Raw genomic sequence first — 21,024 nt, forward strand, 5'->3', positions numbered from 1 at the left:
GGACTCTCAACCACTGCGCCACCAGGGAAGCCCTCCTGCAGATATTTTGCTCTGGGAATTGTTATACATAAAAAAGCAGGGACTTCCCTGGTGGCACAGTGGTTAGGAATCCGCCTGCCAATGCAGGGGACATGGGTTCGAGCCCTGGCCCGGGGGGATCCCACATACCGCGGAGCAACTAGGCCCATGCGCCACAGCTACTGAGCCTGCGCCATAGAGCCCACGTGCCACAACTACTGAAGCCCAGGCGACTGGAGCCCGTGCTCCACAACAAGAGAGGCCAGCACAATGAGAAGCCTGCACACCCCAGTGAGGAGTGGCCCCCACTCGCTGCAACTAGAGGGGGCCCACATGCAGCAACCAAGACCCAACGCAGCCAAAAATAAATAAATACATTTATTTTTTTTAAAAAGGTAATTAACATTAACCTTTTCATTCCTGCAGAGCTAACGTTGTTCAAATTTTTAAATTCTTAAGCCTTCTCTTTACATCAGAAAATGATATAATCTAAAAAGAAAACTCAAACTTGAACAACCGATCAAAGATTGAAAAACAGTCTATTAATAGAATGCCATCATTTTGTAGTTCCTTTCTATTTACTGGTCTGTGGTAGATCACAAAAATGGTTTGCAGCTCTGACTGTCAAGAGGTAGAATGCAAAGGGGTAGAGGCAGAATGCACACCCCTACTTCTAGAATCTGGGCTGTCCTTTGTGACCTCTTTGGCCAACAGAATGAGGCGGAGATAATATGGGGTGAGTTCAGAGCTGGCCTCTAGAAGCTTTGTATACTTCAGCTCGCTCTTCTTTCCAAAAGAGCTACTATGAGGATAAATTTGAGTTGCCAGATGATGACAGAGACAAGGCCCAATCTCCCCGTTGCCCCACCCAAAGCCAGCTAACCCCCAGCAGGAGAAATGCCAGACAGATGGGGCCATGTTGGAGTACTCTGCCCCAGCCCTGCACTGGGTGACTGCAGACCCACGGGCGAGCCCAGGTGAGGAGAACCACCCGCTGACTTGTGGATTCCCGAGCAACAACCATCGATTATTTGTTTAAGCCGCTAAGCTTTGGGATTGCCTGTTGTTTAGGAAAACTAACTGGTCCATACTCCCTTAGCTCTCCTGGATAAGTAATATTAATAAACTAAATATCAATAATAACATACTCTATAACAGGATTCCCAGTTTTCAATGTTACTTCAGCAAAGTCCTACTTTTTCCTCTTAAAATAGTAAGGGTTATCTTAAATTCATAAATCATACCCTAATCAGTTAATACCTACCTGAATCTAGATGACATATTCTTTTTAAAAGTCATTTTAAGCCACAACTTTGTCCATTTCTTGACCACAACAGCAACTTAAATACTATTTTACCAAGAAATGAAGAATGCTTCTTCATTTAAAAAAAAAAAATCAATAGTAGATAAAAGAACCTTTAATCTCTTCTATGATTAAAAATAGAACCTATTTACTTATATATACCTGGCATATTATATAAAACTACATATACTTTTTCTAACCAGTAGTTTTTTTTTTTAATCTAAAACATACAAAATAGGTCTAAAAAAATACTATCAACATTAAGGAACCACAATCCTCTTAGTCATTCCTTGTTCTCCTTCCTTGGTCTCTGTGCTGCCATAGTCCCCACTCCCTCCCACCTGGTGGAACAGGTGCATCCCTTCCTTCCTCTTCCAGAGTCTCCTTGGCCTTCCTGGTACGTTTCTTGACATGCTTGCTCAAAGATGTCCAGGGAGCCGGCCTATCTCCAGCCCTCAGCTCTAGCTCTGCAATTCTATTTCTAAACTGATGCAAAGCTATAGGACAGGGTTGATTATTTATTAGTCTTTAAACTCAACATTAAAAAATAAGCTCTTCTTCCTGACTTACGTACTTTAATAAATTCATTTGCACCATTCTCTTAGGTGTGAAGGCCAAAAACCTCAGGGGGATCCCTGACTATTTCTCACCACTAATATCTAATCAGGCACCAAGTCCTCCTGGTCTGACTCTCCAGAGCCTCCTGCATCCATCTTCTTTCTACTCCTATTGCTACTACCCAAGGTCATGATCCTAGGCTCCAGCCACACCAATTCATTCAATACACCTCTGCTAGATTAATTTCCTTGAAGTGCAGGTCTCATCATGTCACCTCCCTACAACAATATCAACAATAAAACCAAGCAAAACCCTTAAATGAATCCACTGCTTCCCAAATGAAATCCAAGGCTGTAGCCTGGCTTCAGGTCCTGTCTGGTTTGGCTCTAAGAGCCTGTTTTCTCAGCCCGTCTCCTACTGGCATATATATACCTGTACTCCTGGGACACTTGTTTACTTGCAGTGTCCCCTGCAGAAGAGAAAAAGCAGGGCTTAGAGGCCAGTGGATGTGGTTTTGAATCCCGGTTTTGCCACTTACAAGCAGAAGGGTCTTGGTCAAGTTACTTAACCTCTCTAAGGTTCATTACCCTCATTTGTAAAAAGAGATTAAAAATACCTACCTCACACAGTTCACAGAGAAAATACATCAAAAAATATACGCATAGTACTTAGCCAAACACTCGGCTCACAGGCCATGAATAAATGGTAGCTGAGGCTGCTAAACAACACTGGTCACTTTCTGATCTCTATACCTGTGTCCAGCTGGGATCTGTCCCAGATGTCGCTCCAGTTCTGCCTGATGGAGCCCCATCCAGCTATTTTTAGGGGGTCTTAATTGTTCTCAGTGTTTATATAATAGATTATTACTTCAATATTAATACTTCACAAGCAACAGGAAAGAAATTCATGTGGGTCTGAATGATCAACCTGTTAAAAAAAATAAAATCTTAAAAATAAGTCCTTAAGGGACCGATTTAAACCTAACAGTTCTCTTACCAGATTTGTAATTGTGATGATTTCTCCTTCATTAACTGTCAGTTCATTATTTCCAGGTTCAGCAGCAAAATCATACATAACCCGAGCCTATTGGAAGTAGAGAAGAAAAGAGGAAGTTACAAATGTAAACGTAACAGTCAAAAAAGAACCACCTATACCGTTCACTTTGTAAGTGTGCTGGTGTGAACAACACATCATGACCATGATTGCAGTTGTTTTGCAAGAAAGGAAGACATAGTACCAAAATGATTCATCAGCCCTATTTGTGAGGAAGAATGAAACCAATGGTGAGAGCCCTGCTCTGCTTTGGAAACAGGGAAGGTTTCTGGTAGCTGCCCACATTGCATTTAGACATCGGCCCCCAAAGTACTGAAAATAAACCCATTTCATCAAGGAGAAAAGAGCATGGCCTTTCTTTTAGGAGGTAAGAAGTAGAAATACAGATACTGTTCATTCTGGGAACACTCAATCTCAGGGCCTGAGGGATCTCCACAGACACACAAGTATGTACCCACATCAGATTCATAATCTTCAGATTAATCCCTTGCTATGAAACTCTCACTGTTCCTTATCTAGGATAAATTTTGATAGTGCAGCATCCCCTAGCCAACTAAACGTGGAAATTTAAGACGTGGGCAGCAAGATATATCCATACTCTTCTACTAGAATACTTCCTACTATACGACGACTTACCTAGGGCTCTGGTATAGTGGTCAGGTAACCTGAGCAGCTGTGATTTTCACACTTCTCCTTGCAATGGAATCTGAATTTCATAGAAAACAGACTAAAGGGAAGCTGTTCTGGTTGATGTGAGGTGGGGTTGCCCTTTCAGGGTCTTCCTGAAGCGGATCCTTGAGGCACCAACCCAGAGATGTGGGTTCCTTGGAATAACTGCCAGGCACATATTCCAAGAGAGACACAACCACTGTTGTAAAAATACAAATACTTTACATATACTTTTATGATATATAATAAATATATTACATATATTTAATCCATTTCAAGTTCTAAATAACTGTCTTTCATGGACTATCTTATAGAAGCAAGTCCACCTTATAAATTGGAGGCCGCATGAACCTAGCTAACATGGTTTGTTTTAAAAGTAATTGTCCTATGAGGCAAAATGAAGTCTGCCTACAGGGCTAGACAAATTAGCCTAATGGAACTGCATTCCTTTAACAAGTATTTGCTGCACACCGACCATATGGCAAGAACTGTGCTGGCCCTTTTGCTGGCCAGGGCTCTTTCTCCACACCTGCTTAAGGAGTCTGAAATCCTTATAACAGGAATCAAGGATTCACCTCCTGTGATAAAAGATTAGGGGGAAAAAAATCCCCAATACTAATTTATTTTGAAATACATCAAAAATAATAAGATGAACTGATGGAGGAATATGTGATAAAGCAGGTACAGTAAGTAAAATGTTATTTATAGAATCTACAATAGATAGTGGAATTACAGTGCCCAATGGAAAATGAGTTCAACTTTTTGACATGCTTGAAATTTTTCATAATAAAATGTTGGAAGGAAACAAATGGTAGTGTACAGTCTGCCAGTCAAGAAATAGCATCAGGGCTTCCTTGGTGGCGCAGTGGTTGAGAGTCCGCATGCCGATGCAGGGGACACGGGTTCGTGCCCCGGTCCGGGAAGATCCCACATGCCGCGGAGCGGCTGGGCCCGTGAGCCGTGGCCGCTGAGCCTGCGCGTCCGGAGCCTGTGCTCCACACCGGGAGAGGCCACAACAGTGAGAGGCCCGCGTACCGCAAAAAAAAAAAAAAAAAAGAAAGAAAGAAAGAGCATTAGATCCTTTACTGCTATAGGCTGGGAGGCTGGGAAGGGGGACAGAAAGCCAGGCTCAGGGACAGTGAGAATTCTGGAAGCATTCCAGTTTTCCTTAGGTCACTACAAAGGACAAGGACACCAAGCCGAGGTATGTTCGTCACACAGCTGCAAAAGTAGATAGAATTCTGCTTGCCATGTTGGGGACTATTTTTTTAAAACATGCCACACCCACCTCAATCCCTCGTGCAATGAGGGCAGATAGGAGATAAACGCCTGAGGAGGGAGACGGGGGTCCCCAGGCCAGGACTCACCCCCAAGGACAGCGAGATTCCCGGGGAGGGGCGGGGCCTGGCAAGCTGAGGAGAGCCAGATGAGGAACCTGCTTTTTGTTCCTGTTCCTTAAGAATCCTGGTTAACAACTTTTTTGATCCGGTTAAACCCAACTAACCCACAGATAGAGAAAACTAAAGCCTCTTTTTTACTAAAGTTACAACTTGGTGAAACAGAATGTGAAACAAGCCAAAAATAAAAAAAATGGAAACTCCCTTACACATTTAAGTATTACTGAACATTTACCCGTGGAAAATGTCTATAAACACTATAGGTTTATTTAACACGTTGGTTTAAGACTTTTTTTTTTTAACCTAGAGATGCTTCTTAAGAATTGTAACTGAGACTAACTTTGGAGAACAAAAAGATTTAAGGGCTTCCCTGGCGGCTTAGTGGTTGACAGTCCGCCTGCCGATGCAGGGGACACGGGTTCGTGTCCCGGTCCGGGAAGATCCCACATGCCCCGGAGGGGCTGGGCCCGTAAGCCATGGCCGCTGAGCCTGCGCGTCCGGAGCCTGTGCTCCGCAACGGGAGAGGCCACAGTAGTGAGAGGCCCGCACACTGCAAAAAAAAAAGGCACGTCCCCAAATGAGCGTGAATGTCAACAGGAAGGGAAAAAAAAAAGGCCATTCAGCCTATAAGAGTAACTCTTCTTACAAAGTTTAGGCCAGACTGGAAACCTCCGGCACCCTCCTATTATCCACTCCTTCTCTCTCCTGTCCCTCCTTGGCTTCCAGGTCTCCTCACCTTCCTGCCTTCACCGCCACTACAGGACCCACACAGATAAAGATGCTGACCTCGACCTCAACTGCCAATCTGCCCAACTATTTTCTGATGTGGTCTTTGAAAGAAAAGGTCATTTTTCGACACCGCCTTTTCCAACGTTAGCTGTACATTAAAAAATGACTCCAAGTATATTCAAGAGCTAAATTTCCACACAGTAGATAACTTCATACCGTATACTGAATACATACCGTCAACCACAATTAATCTCTTCAAACAGCAATTTCAAAAAGTATTACAGAGGAAGCGAATGGCTGGTAGATAGCAATCCTGTATATAAGTTATTTTATCTAGATATAGTAAGATAAACAGTGGATTCACAGCTTCAAACTAAGTGTTCCAGGAGCTAAGCGTTCCAGAATTCTAAGTGTGCCACACACACCTGTCTGATGTGTGCAGAACCCATCATCTTGAACATACCTCATTCTTTCGGACCCATGCTGTAAACATCTGTTACTTTGCTCCACATCCCTTCCTTTTGGAAACTTCCTGCCTGGCTCCAAATGACTGGTGAGCATGTGAGCCAAACAGGGAAAATCAGAATGCGACAGGGATGCTGGGAGAGTGGGTCTTTTTCTCTGAAAATGTTGCCGGCGGCTACAAGTCTGAAGAATGAAGTGGGGGGAATGCAGAATGGAAGGAGGAAGAGAAACAGTATCCTGATGAGAGCACCTGAAGGACAAGCCCAAAGCCATTTCTCCCCTTGTGGACGGTTCACTCACAGTAACGAGTGCATCTCCTTTTGTCCTTATGAGTTCAGACTGTCAGTTGCAATCTAGAGAGTCCAAGTTGATACAAACCAATAATCCCAAACCAAAGAATTTTTTAAGAAAACATCCTAAATAAAAAAACACTGTACATAAGTTCATTGCTGTATTTCCTATTTTGCAAAACAAAACCTAAAATGTACAATAATAGAGAATTAAACAGTTCCAAATAGCAAAAAAACTGGCAGCAAAAAAATTTCATATGGGGGTTAGAAGACAAGCTCCCTTTCTTACACATCTGCTTCTTTCACATAAATCACAATTAAATCTTGGGAAAAAGCAGTAAGCCTTCAGTGATGCAGCTCTCCCATCTTTAAAGCAGAGACAATCAAAAAATGAGTAAAATATGTAAACCTTCAGAAATTCGGGGACTGAAGGATCCCTTATTAATCTGACACCCTTGAGAACTGAAGTTTTGCATGTAGGTGATATTTCTATAAAATTAATTTATCTTTTTAAATGGCAAGCTTGTTTTACTTAAAGACACTCTTGACACTTTTTATAAAATTTACATATTTAATGACTTCCTATATCTTGTCTCTACCTAATCCACAAGATCATCAGAAGAAACAGAACTCACTCTAACAGACCCTGAGAGCATTATTATACCACTGATATATGTAGATGTATTTGTCTTTTTTATAAGTGGTTAAGGCGTAAATGCTTTTCAGTTTCTATCAATCTGTGATTTCAACAGCCGTTGCTAAATCCTGGCCTGTGCTTGTTCACTTGTTATTTTGAATCAAATAAAGAATCTTAAATTATCCCCATAAAATTTCATCTTGTTAGATTCAGCCCATTGCTCCAACCTATTAAAAGAGTTTTCTGGATTTCTAAACCACCATCCAATTATCCCTTATCCTTTTCTGCTGAGTCATTAGAAAGTCTGATAAGCATGCTTTCCATAGTTTCACCTGTGCCATCAGTAAAACTGTTAAAATATGGCACGGCTGAGGTCCAAGACAGCTGCACATGATCAAAAAAAACTCTTTCCGGGGCTTCCCTGGTGGCGCAGTGGTTGAGAGTCCGCCTGCCGATGCAGGGGACGCGGGTTCGTGCCCCGGTCCGGAAAGATCCCACATGCCGCGGAGCGGCTGGGCCCGTGAGCCATGGCCGCTGAGCCTGTGCGTCCGGAGCCTGTACTCCGCAGCGGGAGAGGCCACAACAGCGAGAGGCCCGCGTACCGCAAAAAAAACAAACAAACAAAAAAACTCTTTCCAAGGAGACATGGATCAATTGATTATGTTTTGGGCATGTTGCTCTTAAAATTTCCAAGTAAGGAAATAAACTTGGTTTGTTTCCTTAACTGTTTACAAGCAATGTGCTTGATAAACTATTCAGGATTAGAGTGAAGATGACTGAGTTCTACCAAGGTTTTATTTTAACAGTTGTTCTAGTAAAAGATCTTCTCCCAGTAGAAGAATTTTCTAAAAATTCTGGTAGCACCCATCGAGAATGGCTGAAAATTAATTTTCTTATGTAAAAATTTCAAGAATAAACTACCAGTAAAATCCGTATGTTCTTTTAAAAATGTTTTTCTTAAAATGGGTTTATATCTGTCATCCTGAAATATGATGCACTTAGAGGAATGTTCTAACTGGTCAACCAGACACGTAGCTTGAGAAACTTCCAAGGCAAACAGAAATGTAAACAGAAATTCACTGAGTGCAGGAATATGTTTCCAAGAAACATTTAGGATAATCTTAAATCTGTGTGTAACAAAGGGCAATTATACAATCGCAAGGGGGAAGAAATCCTGAACACTTAAAGTAAACCAATCAAATTGTACCATCCACTCCCATGCTACTCCTCCCAGCCTCTATTCCACTCATACACAACGATTCTGGGACTACTTGGACCAAGGGAATCCTCTGAACTGAGGCCACGCTGTAACCAAGCAGCTGGAGGTTGGGATGATCTTAAGAAACTTTCTACCCAAACCCACCCAGATCAAAGCTTCTTTATGTGTTTTATATGAGAACAATCAGAAGAAAGCATTAGTTATTTGATGTGGTGGCATCAAACTGGCCATATCACACATCACATCACTATTACCCAAACTCACTAATATATAAAACATGAACTACAAAAGAATCTTTGCAATTCGTATCACAAAGTTTTAATCTTAAAAAGCATCTAGAGCTCAAGAAAAAGATCAGCAACCCATCAGAAAAAATGAGCAGAGGACTACACAGTTCATAGAAAAATATAAATGGCCCTTACATCATTTATGTGTGAAAAAAATGCTCAATTCCACATAAAGGAAGACAAATTAATTTGGTAGATGGAGCCACATTTCCCTCCACTGGGGATTGTACCATTGAAACCTCTGCCAGCAATATATATGAATGTAACGGTTCTCCGCAGTTTCACAAACAATCAATTACCCAACTTTTGCATTTCTGCTCATCTTATAAGTGAGAAATTCTACTTCAATAGAGTTTTCAAGATACATTTACCCTTAGATCCAGAAGTCGCATTTTGCGAATCCATTCTCTAGCTGCACCTGTGCACGTGTGTACAAGGTTATTATTTAGTGCAATATGCAAAAGCAAGGATGATCCTGAAGGACAGTTAATAAATGAAATAAATGAAAAAGGAATAATAGAATTAGAACATCGTTTTTCAATCCTTAATAATTTAATGCATCTAAGCACAGTGCATCCAAAAGACAACCAGACACTACTTGCCTTCTGATGGAATACAATGCCAGTCACATACTTGAAAAAAGAATTCGAATCTTATTGACCCTCTAGATCCTAGTACCAATTTACAAGACATACAAAGGAATATATTACACTCTGCAATGAGGATGCAGTAAGAAAATCCAGATGTAGGAAATCACAGAACCCATTTTCTCTAACAAACAAATCTGAAAGACAAAAACAAGCCCAGGCACAGGGGCAAAGAGGAAGGGAAGTGAAGGAACTTATAAATTGACAGGCTTAGACAATTGATTATGACTGCTATATATACCTCATTTGGATTTTTATTTTTTTAAATCTATTTCTCTTCATCGTACTCGTTTTTTCATTTTTTAAAATTGCAATACAGTTGATTTACAATGTTTCAGGTGTACAGCAAAGTGATTCAGTTATATAGAGAGATTCTTTTTCATATTATTTTCCATTATAGGTTATTACAAGATATTAAATATAGTTCCTTATGTTATACAGTGGGTCCTGTTGTTTATCTTATATGTGGTGTTGTGTATCTGTTGATCCTAAATTCCTAGTTTGTCCCTCCCCACCTTATTTGGATTCTAAGTCCAACAAAATGCAAAAAAGATGATAATATTTGAGACAATTGAAAATTTGAACACTTAAGGGCTCTGAGATATTTTAAAGTAGTCAATTTTCAAGTATCAAAATAGTATTGTGGTTATATTTTTAAAGGACTTTCCATCTTTAGAGATACCCATTAAAATATTTACAGATGAAGTGATAAAAGTATCTGGCATTTCTTCAAACGTAATGCAAGAGCAAAGGAAGCTGATGGGGTCTAGACAAAACAAGGTGAGTCAACAGTTGCCAAAGCTGGGGGACGGGTACAGAGGCTTCATTATACTATCCTACTTTTGAGCATGTTTGACTTTCTCCATAATAAAAAGGATTTTAAGGAAACTATAAAAAGAACCAAAGGAAATCTTAAGTGAGTTTTTAAAATAACCTTGCAGTGGAGGAGGACTTTAAGTACAGAACAAAATCCTGAAGTCCTTAAAAGAGAGAGATGGAGAAACTTCTCTTCTCCCAAAATAACACATACCTGCCTTGCCCGGCAAAAGCCATTGTGAACAAGATAAAAAACAAATGACAAACCAGGAAAAATATTTACAGTTTTTATCACAGACTAAAGGTTGGTTCTCCTACTCTATGAAGGGTAACTACAAATCTGTGAGAAATAAAAGGCTCTTAAAAATGTAAAACCTCTCTTATAAAACAAATATTTCCCATCTATCGGTTGGCAAAAACACAGAAACAAAACTCTGATCACAACACTGCGTGGGTGAGGGTGCAGGTGCAGAGAAACAGGAATTCTTACGTAGTGCTGATGGCAGTGAGAGGCAGCCTGGTAACACCTATCAAAATCACAAACACGCAAACTCTCTTACTCAGAGACTCTACCTCCAGGAATTCTTCCTCTAGAAATACCCACTTGCAAAAGGTTATTCACTGCAGCACTGTTTACAAGAGCAAAGGACCAGGCCCAGCCTGAAAGGTAGGTACTGGTTAGTCAAGTAGGGCACCTCCATGGAATGGAATACCATGTACTCGAACAAAAAAGAAGAAGGGTTTGCTTATTTTTCACATGTGGAATCATCTCTAATGTACATATATTAAGTGAGAAAATAAAGCAAGGTATAACTATTGTGTTAAAAAAAAAAAAAGGAAGAAAATGTACCTGCTTGTGTATGTATAGGATATCTCTGTAAGGATATAGAAGAAATTGATAACACTGCCTCTGAGAAGACAGCTGGCTGAGGGAAGGGAGGAACAGGAGAGGAATTTTCAGTGTTATCCTTTTCATATCAATACCTTTTTAAGTGTGTGTGTTTTCTTAACATGAACTTATTGTTTAGTCAAAAAAAAATTAAAAGCACTGCCTTGTATCTTTACCCAGGAAGCTCAGAATCTTGTTGAAAACACCACACTCTATTTGAGAATGTCTCCCCAGTTACAACAGAACACAAAATGCTCCAGAGTTTAACTCAAAAAAAGGCAATTCGGGCTTCCCTGGTGGCGCAGTGGTTGAGAGTCTGCCTACCAATGCAGGGGACACGGGTTCAAGCCCTGGTCTGGGAAGATCCCACGTGCCACGGAGCAGCTGGGCCCGTGAGCTACAAATACTGAGCTCTGCGCGTCTGGAGCCTGTGCTCCGCAGCAAGAGAGGCCGCGACAGTGAGAGGCCCGCGCACCGCGATGAAGAGTGGCTCCCGCTTGCCACAACTAGAGAAAGCCCTTGCACAGAAACGAAGACCCAACACAGCCAAAAATAAATAAATGAATAAATAAATTTAAAAAAAAAAAAAAAAAAAAAAAAAAGGCAATTCAAGGGCTTCCCTGGTGGTGCAGTGGTTGAGAGTCCACCTGCCAATGCAGGGGACACAGGTTCGTGCCCCGGTCCGGGAGGATCCCACATGCCGCGGAGCGGCTGGGCCCATGAGCCATGGCCGCTGGGCCTGTGCATCTGGAGCCTGTGCTCCGCAACGGGAGAGGCCACAACAGTGAGAGGCCCGCATACCGCAAAAAAAAAAAAAAAAAAAAAAAGGCAATCTGAATCTGTATTAAAATCTACACATTTCTGGAGTTCTCATTCTGAGTACTGTTATTTCACTATATATATAGATACACACACACACACAGGCACTTTTACAACAATAAAAAAATATAATGAAGTTAAAAAAGGAAAAGTTAGAAAATATTCCTCTTCTCCCCAAAGGGCACAAGTGCTAGTAGATTTGAAAGTATCCTTCAAAATGTTCTGCATTTGACATGTGCATTTGCATACACACACACACACACACACACACACACACACACACACACACATACACACACACACACAGAGAGCCCATCAGAATCACAGTACACGTAAGCCTCTATATTTCACGTTTGCCTCTACATTTCATGTTTTATTCAATCTTAGGATTCTTCATATCAGCACATCTACCTTGTTCTTTTTTTTGGTTTTAATTTATTTTTTGGCTGCATTGGGTCTTCGTTGCTGCGCGTGGGCTTTCTCTAGTTGCGGCAAGCGGGGGCTACTCTTTGTTGCAGTGCACAGGCTTCTCATTGTGATGAGTTGTTGCAGAGCACAGGCTCTAGGCGCATGGGCTTCAGCAGTTGTGGCACGAGGGCTCAGCAGTTGTGGCTCACGGGCTCTAGAGCGCAGGCTCAGTACTTGTGGCACGCGAGCTTAGCTGCTCCGCGGCATGTGGGATCTTCCCGAACTAGGGATCGAACCCGTGTCCCCTGCACTGGCAGGCGGATTCTAAACCACTGCGCCACCAAGGAAGTCCCCTACCTTGTTCTTTATCACAGCTGCAAGGTTACCAATCTACTACTCAACCTCCAGGGCAAAGCACAGGAAAACCTACTTAGCTGTGGTTAAGAAAATAACCTCACCCCCACTCCAAATTAAAATAGCTTTACTGTTTCTCCTGATTATAAAATGACATGTGCATTGTAGAAAAAAAGGTAAAAGTTTAACAGCAAACAGTACCCCAAATCCCAAACCTCAGAGACAACAGGTAGGAAACATAAACATTCCCAGGAACTGTGTCTGTCCCTGCCACCCCTGCCCCCCAGCACTGTGTGTTGAAAATGTTTTTCATTTCTCCCCCAAGAGGGGGATGAAATGTAATTATTGGCAACACAGCAATTATGAGCTGGCTCTGGAGCCAGACCACGCGGGTCAACTCCCCACTGTACCGTTTCACCAGCCTTGTAAACTTGGCTCAATTCCTTCAAGTCTCTGTCTCAGACTCCTCAAGAATATGATGAGGCCAACAGCATGTGCCTTGTGACACAAAGGGCTCAATTAATGTTAGCTATCATGACCTTTGGCTTTTTTGATTATATATACATTCTGCGTGTGCTAAAAATTGTTGCCTAACTGTGTCTTCTTTCCAGCCCACCATGGATTCTAGAACTGGCCTGAAAGCTCAAAGGAAAGAGCTGAGTGTTGGGTTACTTTTTCCCACAAAAGGTGGTTCTGGAGTCTGTTACTGCACCAGATTATATGAGAACCAGACCCACCTGAGGGGGGTCAACCAGAAACAGCACCCCCCCACGTGTAATTTGTGTATGAAGGTAGGGGTGATCCAGCAATGCTGACGGTGGTCCACCAGGAATCCCTCAACCCCGAGCATTTGAAAAAATATTAGAATAATGAAATTCAATCAGGAGACCAATTTTAAAATAAAGTGGCAAAAATCAATAGTTTCTCTCTAAATAATAACTTGATTTTTAAAAACATATATATATAAATATATAAATAATTGGGGGTTACTCCCAAGAGCAACCACAACAAAAAAATACAAAGCAGAAGCGATAACCAAAAGCATGAGGAACCTTAGTAAAGAAAATCTTACCAATAAATCGCACCGTGTTCCTGAGAACAAAGGTAAAACACCATAAAGATGTCTGTCTATAAATATAATGCTGTTTCATCTAAAATCCCAAGGGGATATTTTTTCTGAGAAATTGTGTATGAACTTGTCCCAAATGTATTCTGCTCACTTAAAAAAGGGTACCTGAAACATACCATGACCTGAAAAACAAAGAATGACAAAACTTCATTTTCTGCACTTTAAGGCCACAAACAAAAATCAATAGCCAGAGACTGTACGTTAAAGATTTTTAACATTTTTTTTTTTTTTTTTGCGGTACACGGGCCTCTCACTGTTGTGGCCTCTCCCGTTGCGGAGCACAGGCTCCGGATGCGCAGGCTCAGCGGCCACGGCTCACGGGCCCAGCCACTCCACGGCATGTGGGATCTTCCCGGACCGGGGCACGAACCCATGTCTCCTGCATCGGCAGGCGGACTCTCAACCACTGCGCCACCAGGGAAGCCCAGATTTTTAACATTTTCATCCAGCTCTTTAATACAAACTCAGCATAGTTTCCAAAATGGCACAAAGTACCTTACTTATTTTCCTCAATAGGTTGAAAGATTAAACTGTCCCATAAAACAAATTCCTGCTTTAGCTATTAGTCTTTCTCTTATGCTAGTGATCACCAGCAAGTACTACTTAGCCCTTTACTACACTGATTACTTTGTACTGAATATTCCAACAATTCCATTTAGAAAAAAATATACTATCTCATAAAAGTTAAGAGAAATAAGTCCTCACAAAGGAATCTGTCAAAATATTCTATTATACTCAGTGCTTCAAATGCCTTACGTGGACTGAAATTTCCCCTAAATCCATATTTTTCAAATACCGAGTCTCAGAAAGCTTGCTTGTGTGCTGGGGAAAGCACAGCAAGGGGGATCCAAGCTACAGCGCAGTCTTTATTGCTATCTGGAGACCCTGTGGATAAACTGTGAAACGCTGAACATATGCAAAATGGCAAAAAAATAAACTTGTGCCCTAGAACTTCATCATTTTCCTCGTGTAACCTGAATCAACCGAGGGCCTTTTAGGATAAAACTATTAAAAGGAGAGGTTAAAAAGGCTATAGTACAGACCAACTAAAATAAAAAGAGAAGAGAAAAACTAGAACATAAAATGAATAAGTGATATATCAAAATCTAGTAGTGAAAGCAACTAATCAAGGAAACTCCCTGGCGGTCCAGTGGTTAGGACTCCATGCTTTCACTGCCAAGGGCCCAGGCTCAAGCCCTGGTCAGGGAGCTAAGATCCCACAAGCCTCACAGCACAGCCAAAACAACAAAGAAAACAACTAATTAAAATCAAAGAGCAAAAGCCACAATGGGGTAACTGGTATTAGACTTGCTCTGTTACCACATACAGACAAAAATCTCTAGGAAACTGGGAAAAATACACAAAATAACAGGCTCCAGATACTGGGCAACAGGGCCGCACGGGAGAGGGAATGCTGAGAGAAGGGAAGCATGAGATGAGCCCCATGAAGGCTCCAGCTTTCTGCTTGGTGGCACTCTCTGACACAAATGCTGGGAGAAGCAGGGAGCTCCAAGCAGAAAGCATAGGTCCTGCTAAGTTGAAGAGACAGAGACCAGAATTCCAGGAGGCTAAGGCAGCTGAAACCTGAGGACAAACTACCAGAAAGGAGCTACTCAGAGCAAAAGCTCTAGAAACCTGCACAAAGGTCTCCTTGAGTCTGCTGATAAATACTGCACTGCACACAGCTGGACAAACTGCTTTAAGGCTGCGCAAAGAACAACTCCAGGGGGGCTGCAGGCTGAAAAAATTCTCAGAGGTCAGGCAGAACCGCAAGACACTAGAGCTCTGACTGGCCGGAGTGGGGAAATTCCACTGAATACACCCAAAGCATTCAAGGCAGAGACCCCATTCAGGCTGGGGTAGGGCGAAATGTACCTCAGGATAAGGCTACTCGGGACCCATCCTAACAAAACTTAAAAGTAAGCCTTGAAAGAATCAAACTGATTCAAAGGTAACTTAATTGCCTACCAAAACACACTTTAACACCCTTTAAAGGGAGACAGCAAAATCCAGACACTCAGCAACACGCCAACACAATGTCTAGTATCAACAAAAAATTAATAGACAAGCCAATAAATAGAAAAATGTAACGCAGGACAAAAACATCAGTCAATAGAAACAAACCAAGAAATGACAGATGTAAGAAAACCAGCAGACACTTCAGAATAACTATGATAAATATATCCAGGGACTTAAAGGAACACACGATCATAATAAGGAGAAAAATGCATGTTATAAAAAAGAACCAAATGGAATGACCAGAACTGTAAGCCATAATTTCTCAAATGAAAGAATTTTACTGGATGGGCTTAACAGATGATTAGATACTCCATAAGAAATGATCAGTGAACTTGAAGATATAGCAGTTGAAACTATTAGCAGAAAGAAAAGAGGATAAAAACCTGGGCAGTGACCTGTGAGACAACAGAAAGCAGTCTAACATACATGCAACTGCGATGCCAGAGGGGTGGGGAGGCAGAACAGAAGGAAGAAGTACGATGGCAGAACGTTTTCAGTTTCATGAGAACACAACCCACAGACCCAAGAAGCTGAATAAATCCCACAAAACACAACAAAAAACTACACAAAGAGATCTAATGAAATTGCAGAACATCAGCGATAAAGAGAAATATCTTAAAAACAGCCAAAGGTGGGGGCGGGAGCTGGCTACATGAACAAAGATGACTGCAGACTTCTCATCAGAAACAATACAGACAAAATCCACCTTTAAAGTGGTGAAAAACCGCAGAAATATCAACCTAGAATTCTACATCCATCAAAAACATCCTTCAAAACTAAAGGTGACATAAAGACATTTTCAGACAAACAGAAGCTGAGAGAATCTGTCACCAGCAAACGGACACTACCAGAAATGTTAAAGGAAGCTCTTTAACCAGAAGGAAAATTATACTAGATAAAAAACTGAATCTACACGAAAGAAAGAAGAGCATCAGAAATGAAAGTACGTGGGCCATATAAAAAAAAAATGCTTGTTGTTTAATTTCCCTAAAAGATAACTGACTTTAAAAGGATAACTGACTTTTGAAACAAGAATAACAACAGTGTATTGTGGGGTTTATAATATTGAGAAATAAAATGCACAACAAAAAAACAGCACAAAGGACAGGAAAGAGATATATACTGTTACAGAGTTCTTATATGCAAAGTGCTGTAATGTTATTTGAAGTCAGAATGTGTTAAGATAACCAGTTCATTCGATGAACCTCAGGGCACTCATAGGAAGGAAGGAAGGGAGGGAGGGAGGGAGGGAGGGAGGAAAGAAACATGTATGTGTAAGCCAATGGTGACGACAAAAAGGAATACTATTAAGTAACCTAAAAGAAGGCAAGAAAAAAAGGAACAAAGAATAGATGGGGCAGATAAATAAAAAACAAACAGCAAGAGGGTACACTTGAACAAAATCAAATCAACAGTTATATTAAACGTAGTCTGAACACTCGAATTAAAAGAGAGATTGTCAACTTGATAAAAAAACAAGACCCTGCCTATATGTTATCTATGAGAAATGCACTTTAAGTATAAGGAGATAGAAGACTTAAAAGTAAAGGAATGAAAGGCGAGAACAGATGGCAGTACTATTGCTAGGGCTCTAGCTCACATTAGGATACAGCATGGGGCAGCAGAAGGAAGTGGACGCAGACTTCCCACCAGGACTGAACCACCAGCTGGCAGGGTGACTGCCTCAAATACATGCCTAATAGTAGAACCAAGGTTCAGGATGTCTGAACTCCTGTACAGTTGACTCTGGATGTGCGTGGAAGAAGCAGGCAGGTAGGTGTCACTACAAAACTACCCCACACGAGAGACAGGAAAGGGTGAGCAGTGAAGACGGAAGAAGGACACTGGAGCCCTTTTTTTCTGAAGATACGTTGGCCTTTTTCTGGGACCAGTTAACAAAATGTATACACTTCAGGAAGTAGACAAAAATTTCATGATAGATACTGGGCAAAACTTCAGTGTCGAAAAAAAATGGTACACCAGGTATTGGATATCCTCTCCAACTTCAAATGCCTCAGACACTGAGCAAAATCTATGAAACAACAGCTTTCAGGCAATGGACAACAGGCAGCACAGGACAGCGACCCCTGAGAGATGGGGGGAAACCAGGCGAGCCCAAGAACTGCCACAGCTTTCCGGAAGCTCAGGCAAGGGAAACCCAGGCAAAGGCTGTCAACCTCGGCACTGCGGACGCAAAGATGGGAGTGAGGGGAGGCCCAAGAGGTGAGCGCTCACAAGGTAAGAGTGTGGGAGAGGAAAGAGCTGCGCAGACACTGTTCTGGGGATCTGCAGAGGGACCCGCCCTCAGAGTCTCCAACTGAGAACTGATCGGCACGTGCAGCAAATAAACTGGCCAAGGAAGAACCACCAGAAGGAGCAGCGAGGACCACCTCCACGAGTGTAATTAAGAAACATCTGGGATAACATTAGCATTTTGCAAAACAGAGTTTAGTTTATAAATTCAAGAGATTTATGATTGCCTGTAAAATAGTAAGTTTATGTTATATATATTTTACCGTAATTTTTAAAGGTCCATACAAATAAATAGTACAATTGTGGAAAAAGAATAATAATGGTACGCTAACTGCACTGGCTTCCTTCTACGGAATTAGCCTTCTGTGGCTGATGGCACACTCAAACACGTTCACAGCCACCAGCGGCTAGCAGTAATACGGGTTGAAAAGTCAAAGAAACAAAGATATGATCTCAAAAGTGCTCTGCCAGAAGCCTTAAACAAAGTAAAATACTTTAAATATAGACGCCAAGCACACAGAGCAGATGTGATGAGCTTCACACTGTAAAACCACTTTAAATTTTTTGCTTTAGGGCGCTTTTGGGAGTTACATGTAAGCACATGACCTTGGCTCTAACTTCAAAAAACAAAATAGGAACTTCCCTAGCGGTCCAGTGGTTAGGACTCCAAGCTCTCACTGCTGAGGGCGAGGGTCCAATCCCTCGTCGGGGAACTAAGATCCCATCCCGCAAGCTGCAGTGTGGCCAAAACAAAAACAAAACAGAAAAGAGAAAGGAGAAAGGCCAGGAGAAAACTCCCTCAGCAAACTACAAAGATAACCACACCCTACACTGTATACTGGGAGGCTCTCAGCCAGATACACTTTCTAACTACTCCATGATTTTAAACTTCTCTGCTCTTTCCTTCCCATTAGCATTTAAACCACTCATGTCCATCACATCTTTAAAAAGAAAAAATTCCTACCTCAACCCCAAATATTCCTTTGACCAATGCCTTCTCTTAACATCTCTAAGAAATTTGAATTTTTTTATTACTTCAATTTATTTTATTTTTTATTGACATATAGTTGATTTACAATGTTAATTTCTGCTGTACAGCAAAATTCAGTTATACATGATTCAGTTATACATATATATAATTTTTTAATATTCTTTTCCATTATGGCTTATCGCAGGATATTGGATATAGTTCCCTGTGCTCTACAGCAGGACCTTGTCGTTTAGCCATCCTATATGTAAGAGTTTGCATCTGCTAACCCCAAACTCCCAATCCATCCCTCTCCTACCCCTCCACCCCCTTGGCAACCACAAGTCTGTTCTCTCTGTGAGTCTGTTTCTGTTTTGTAGATAAGTTCATTTGTGTCTTATCTTAGATTCCACATATAAGTGATAGCATATGGGCTTTGCCTTTCTCTTTTTGACTGACTTCACTTAGTATGATCATCTCTATCCCGACCATCCATGTTGCTGTAATTGGCATTCTTTCTTTTTCATGGCTGAGTAGTATTCCATTGTATGTATGTACCACATCTTCTTTATCCATTCAAAAGAAAGTTAAATGTTAAGAAGCGCTGTCCGCATTCACTGTGTCGACCTCATCTGCTACTCACTCTTCACCCCACAGTAGCTGAGCTTCGCCCGCGTTACCCTGCTGGAACGGCTCTGTCGAGGCCACTAGCAACCCTCCTGTGGGGGCCAACCCAGTGGACCTACGCGGCCCTCAGCTCACTCCACCTCCTGGCTGCAAAGGACACCGCCATCCACTTCTTGAAACACTCTTCCCTTTGTTTCACCACACGTGACCTCTTCTGGTTTTCTGCCTTCTCTCCTTTCTCAGGCTTCTTTTTGGAGACAGGCCACCCTATAAAAGTTTATGTTCCCCAGGATCCTGTACTCTTCTTACTGGACACACTCTTCCTGCATGATATTCACCCTGACAACTTCCACTTGCCATCTTTACACTGATGAATCCCAGACCTGTACATACCTTCCCTCTTTCTTCACCTGATCAAATCCTATTCATGTTTCATGCCCCTTAATTCACTTAGATTTCACTTGTGGGAAACATTCTGTGACCTCCGACATCCGCCGTGGATCTCTCCTACAGCCTGCCTTTGGGCCTATGTCGTACTTCCCCATCATTGTATTTACACGGTGTTATTTTTGCTTGTTTACCTGTGGTGCATTCTCTACTAAACTGTAAGTTCCTTCTCTATCGTGTTCAGCACAGTGCCTGACACAGCAATCAGTCAAATGCATATTTGTTAAATGAATGAATTATTAATCCATTTACCACATAGTATGGTATCTACTACATACTAGGTGTCTGATGTTCAAGTTAATGAATTCATTGCCATTTCCAAATAAATTTCATCTCACTATTTCAGTTTTGAGATTATAGAAATCATAGTTTTCTTGGGATGAAAAACTTCATTTAGTCTAGGTTTACCGCCCCAGCTTAAGAACAAAAAACCATTTAACAGACAATCATTCATCTCTTAATTTTATAAACTAAACTGTTTTGTAAAATGCCAATGCTTATCCTGAACGTTTCTTAATTATACTTTTCCTAAATCTCTACCATGACTTTGGGGAAGAATTTCCCTCCAGCCTCCTAGGTTTTTCTGCTTAAAGCCATCAGAGGCCATGTTTAGAGTCTGCACTCTCCTGGGATGCTCTGTGGTCGTTAAAGCCGATGGCCGGATACCAGGCCGAAGCTAGGGGGCAGGTACGCATTCATTTTGTCAACAGATACGTAACAGGCAGTTACTACCACCAGGACGCCTACCTTCCCTCAGAAGTGTTTGTTTTAGGAGGAGAAGACAGCCACTCAACACACAAGGTACTTGCAGGTGGTGGCAGGTGCTGGTAAAGAGCTTAGTCAGGTGATGTGATAGAGTAACGGGCTGGTGGAGGTTACTTTAAATGAGGTTGCTGGGGAAGGTCACCTTGAGGAGGCGTCATGTGACCTGAGACCTATGAATGAGGGTGCCAGCTGGTGAAGAACAGGGACCGCGGGAGGACGCAAGGCCAGGTACGATGGGAGGAGCAGCAAGTGCAAAGGC

The 21,024-nt window shown here is 41.7% G+C and overlaps 1 protein-coding gene across 2 annotated transcripts in view; it reads right to left on the bottom strand.

Annotated features, from left to right (window-relative positions):
* The window catches only part of SNX9 (sorting nexin 9), a 92,969-nt gene that overhangs the window by 51,186 nt on the left and 20,759 nt on the right, over positions 1-21,024 (bottom strand). The window contains exons 1-2 of one of the 2 annotated variants that reach the window (XM_032651464.1): positions 3,569-3,724; positions 2,876-2,962 (exon numbers count right to left, since the gene is read on the bottom strand). In XM_032651464.1, the coding sequence (XP_032507355.1) occupies positions 2,876-2,953 (78 nt within the window). In that variant the 5' untranslated portion in view covers positions 2,954-2,962; positions 3,569-3,724. Of the gene's footprint in view, positions 1-2,875; positions 2,963-3,568; positions 3,725-21,024 lie in introns of those variants that run through there. The other variant, XM_032651463.1, reaches the window with a different exon arrangement.

The sequence above is a fragment of the Phocoena sinus genome, chromosome 12 (assembly GCF_008692025.1).
Source record: "Phocoena sinus isolate mPhoSin1 chromosome 12, mPhoSin1.pri, whole genome shotgun sequence".
NCBI lineage: Eukaryota > Metazoa > Chordata > Mammalia > Artiodactyla > Phocoenidae > Phocoena > Phocoena sinus.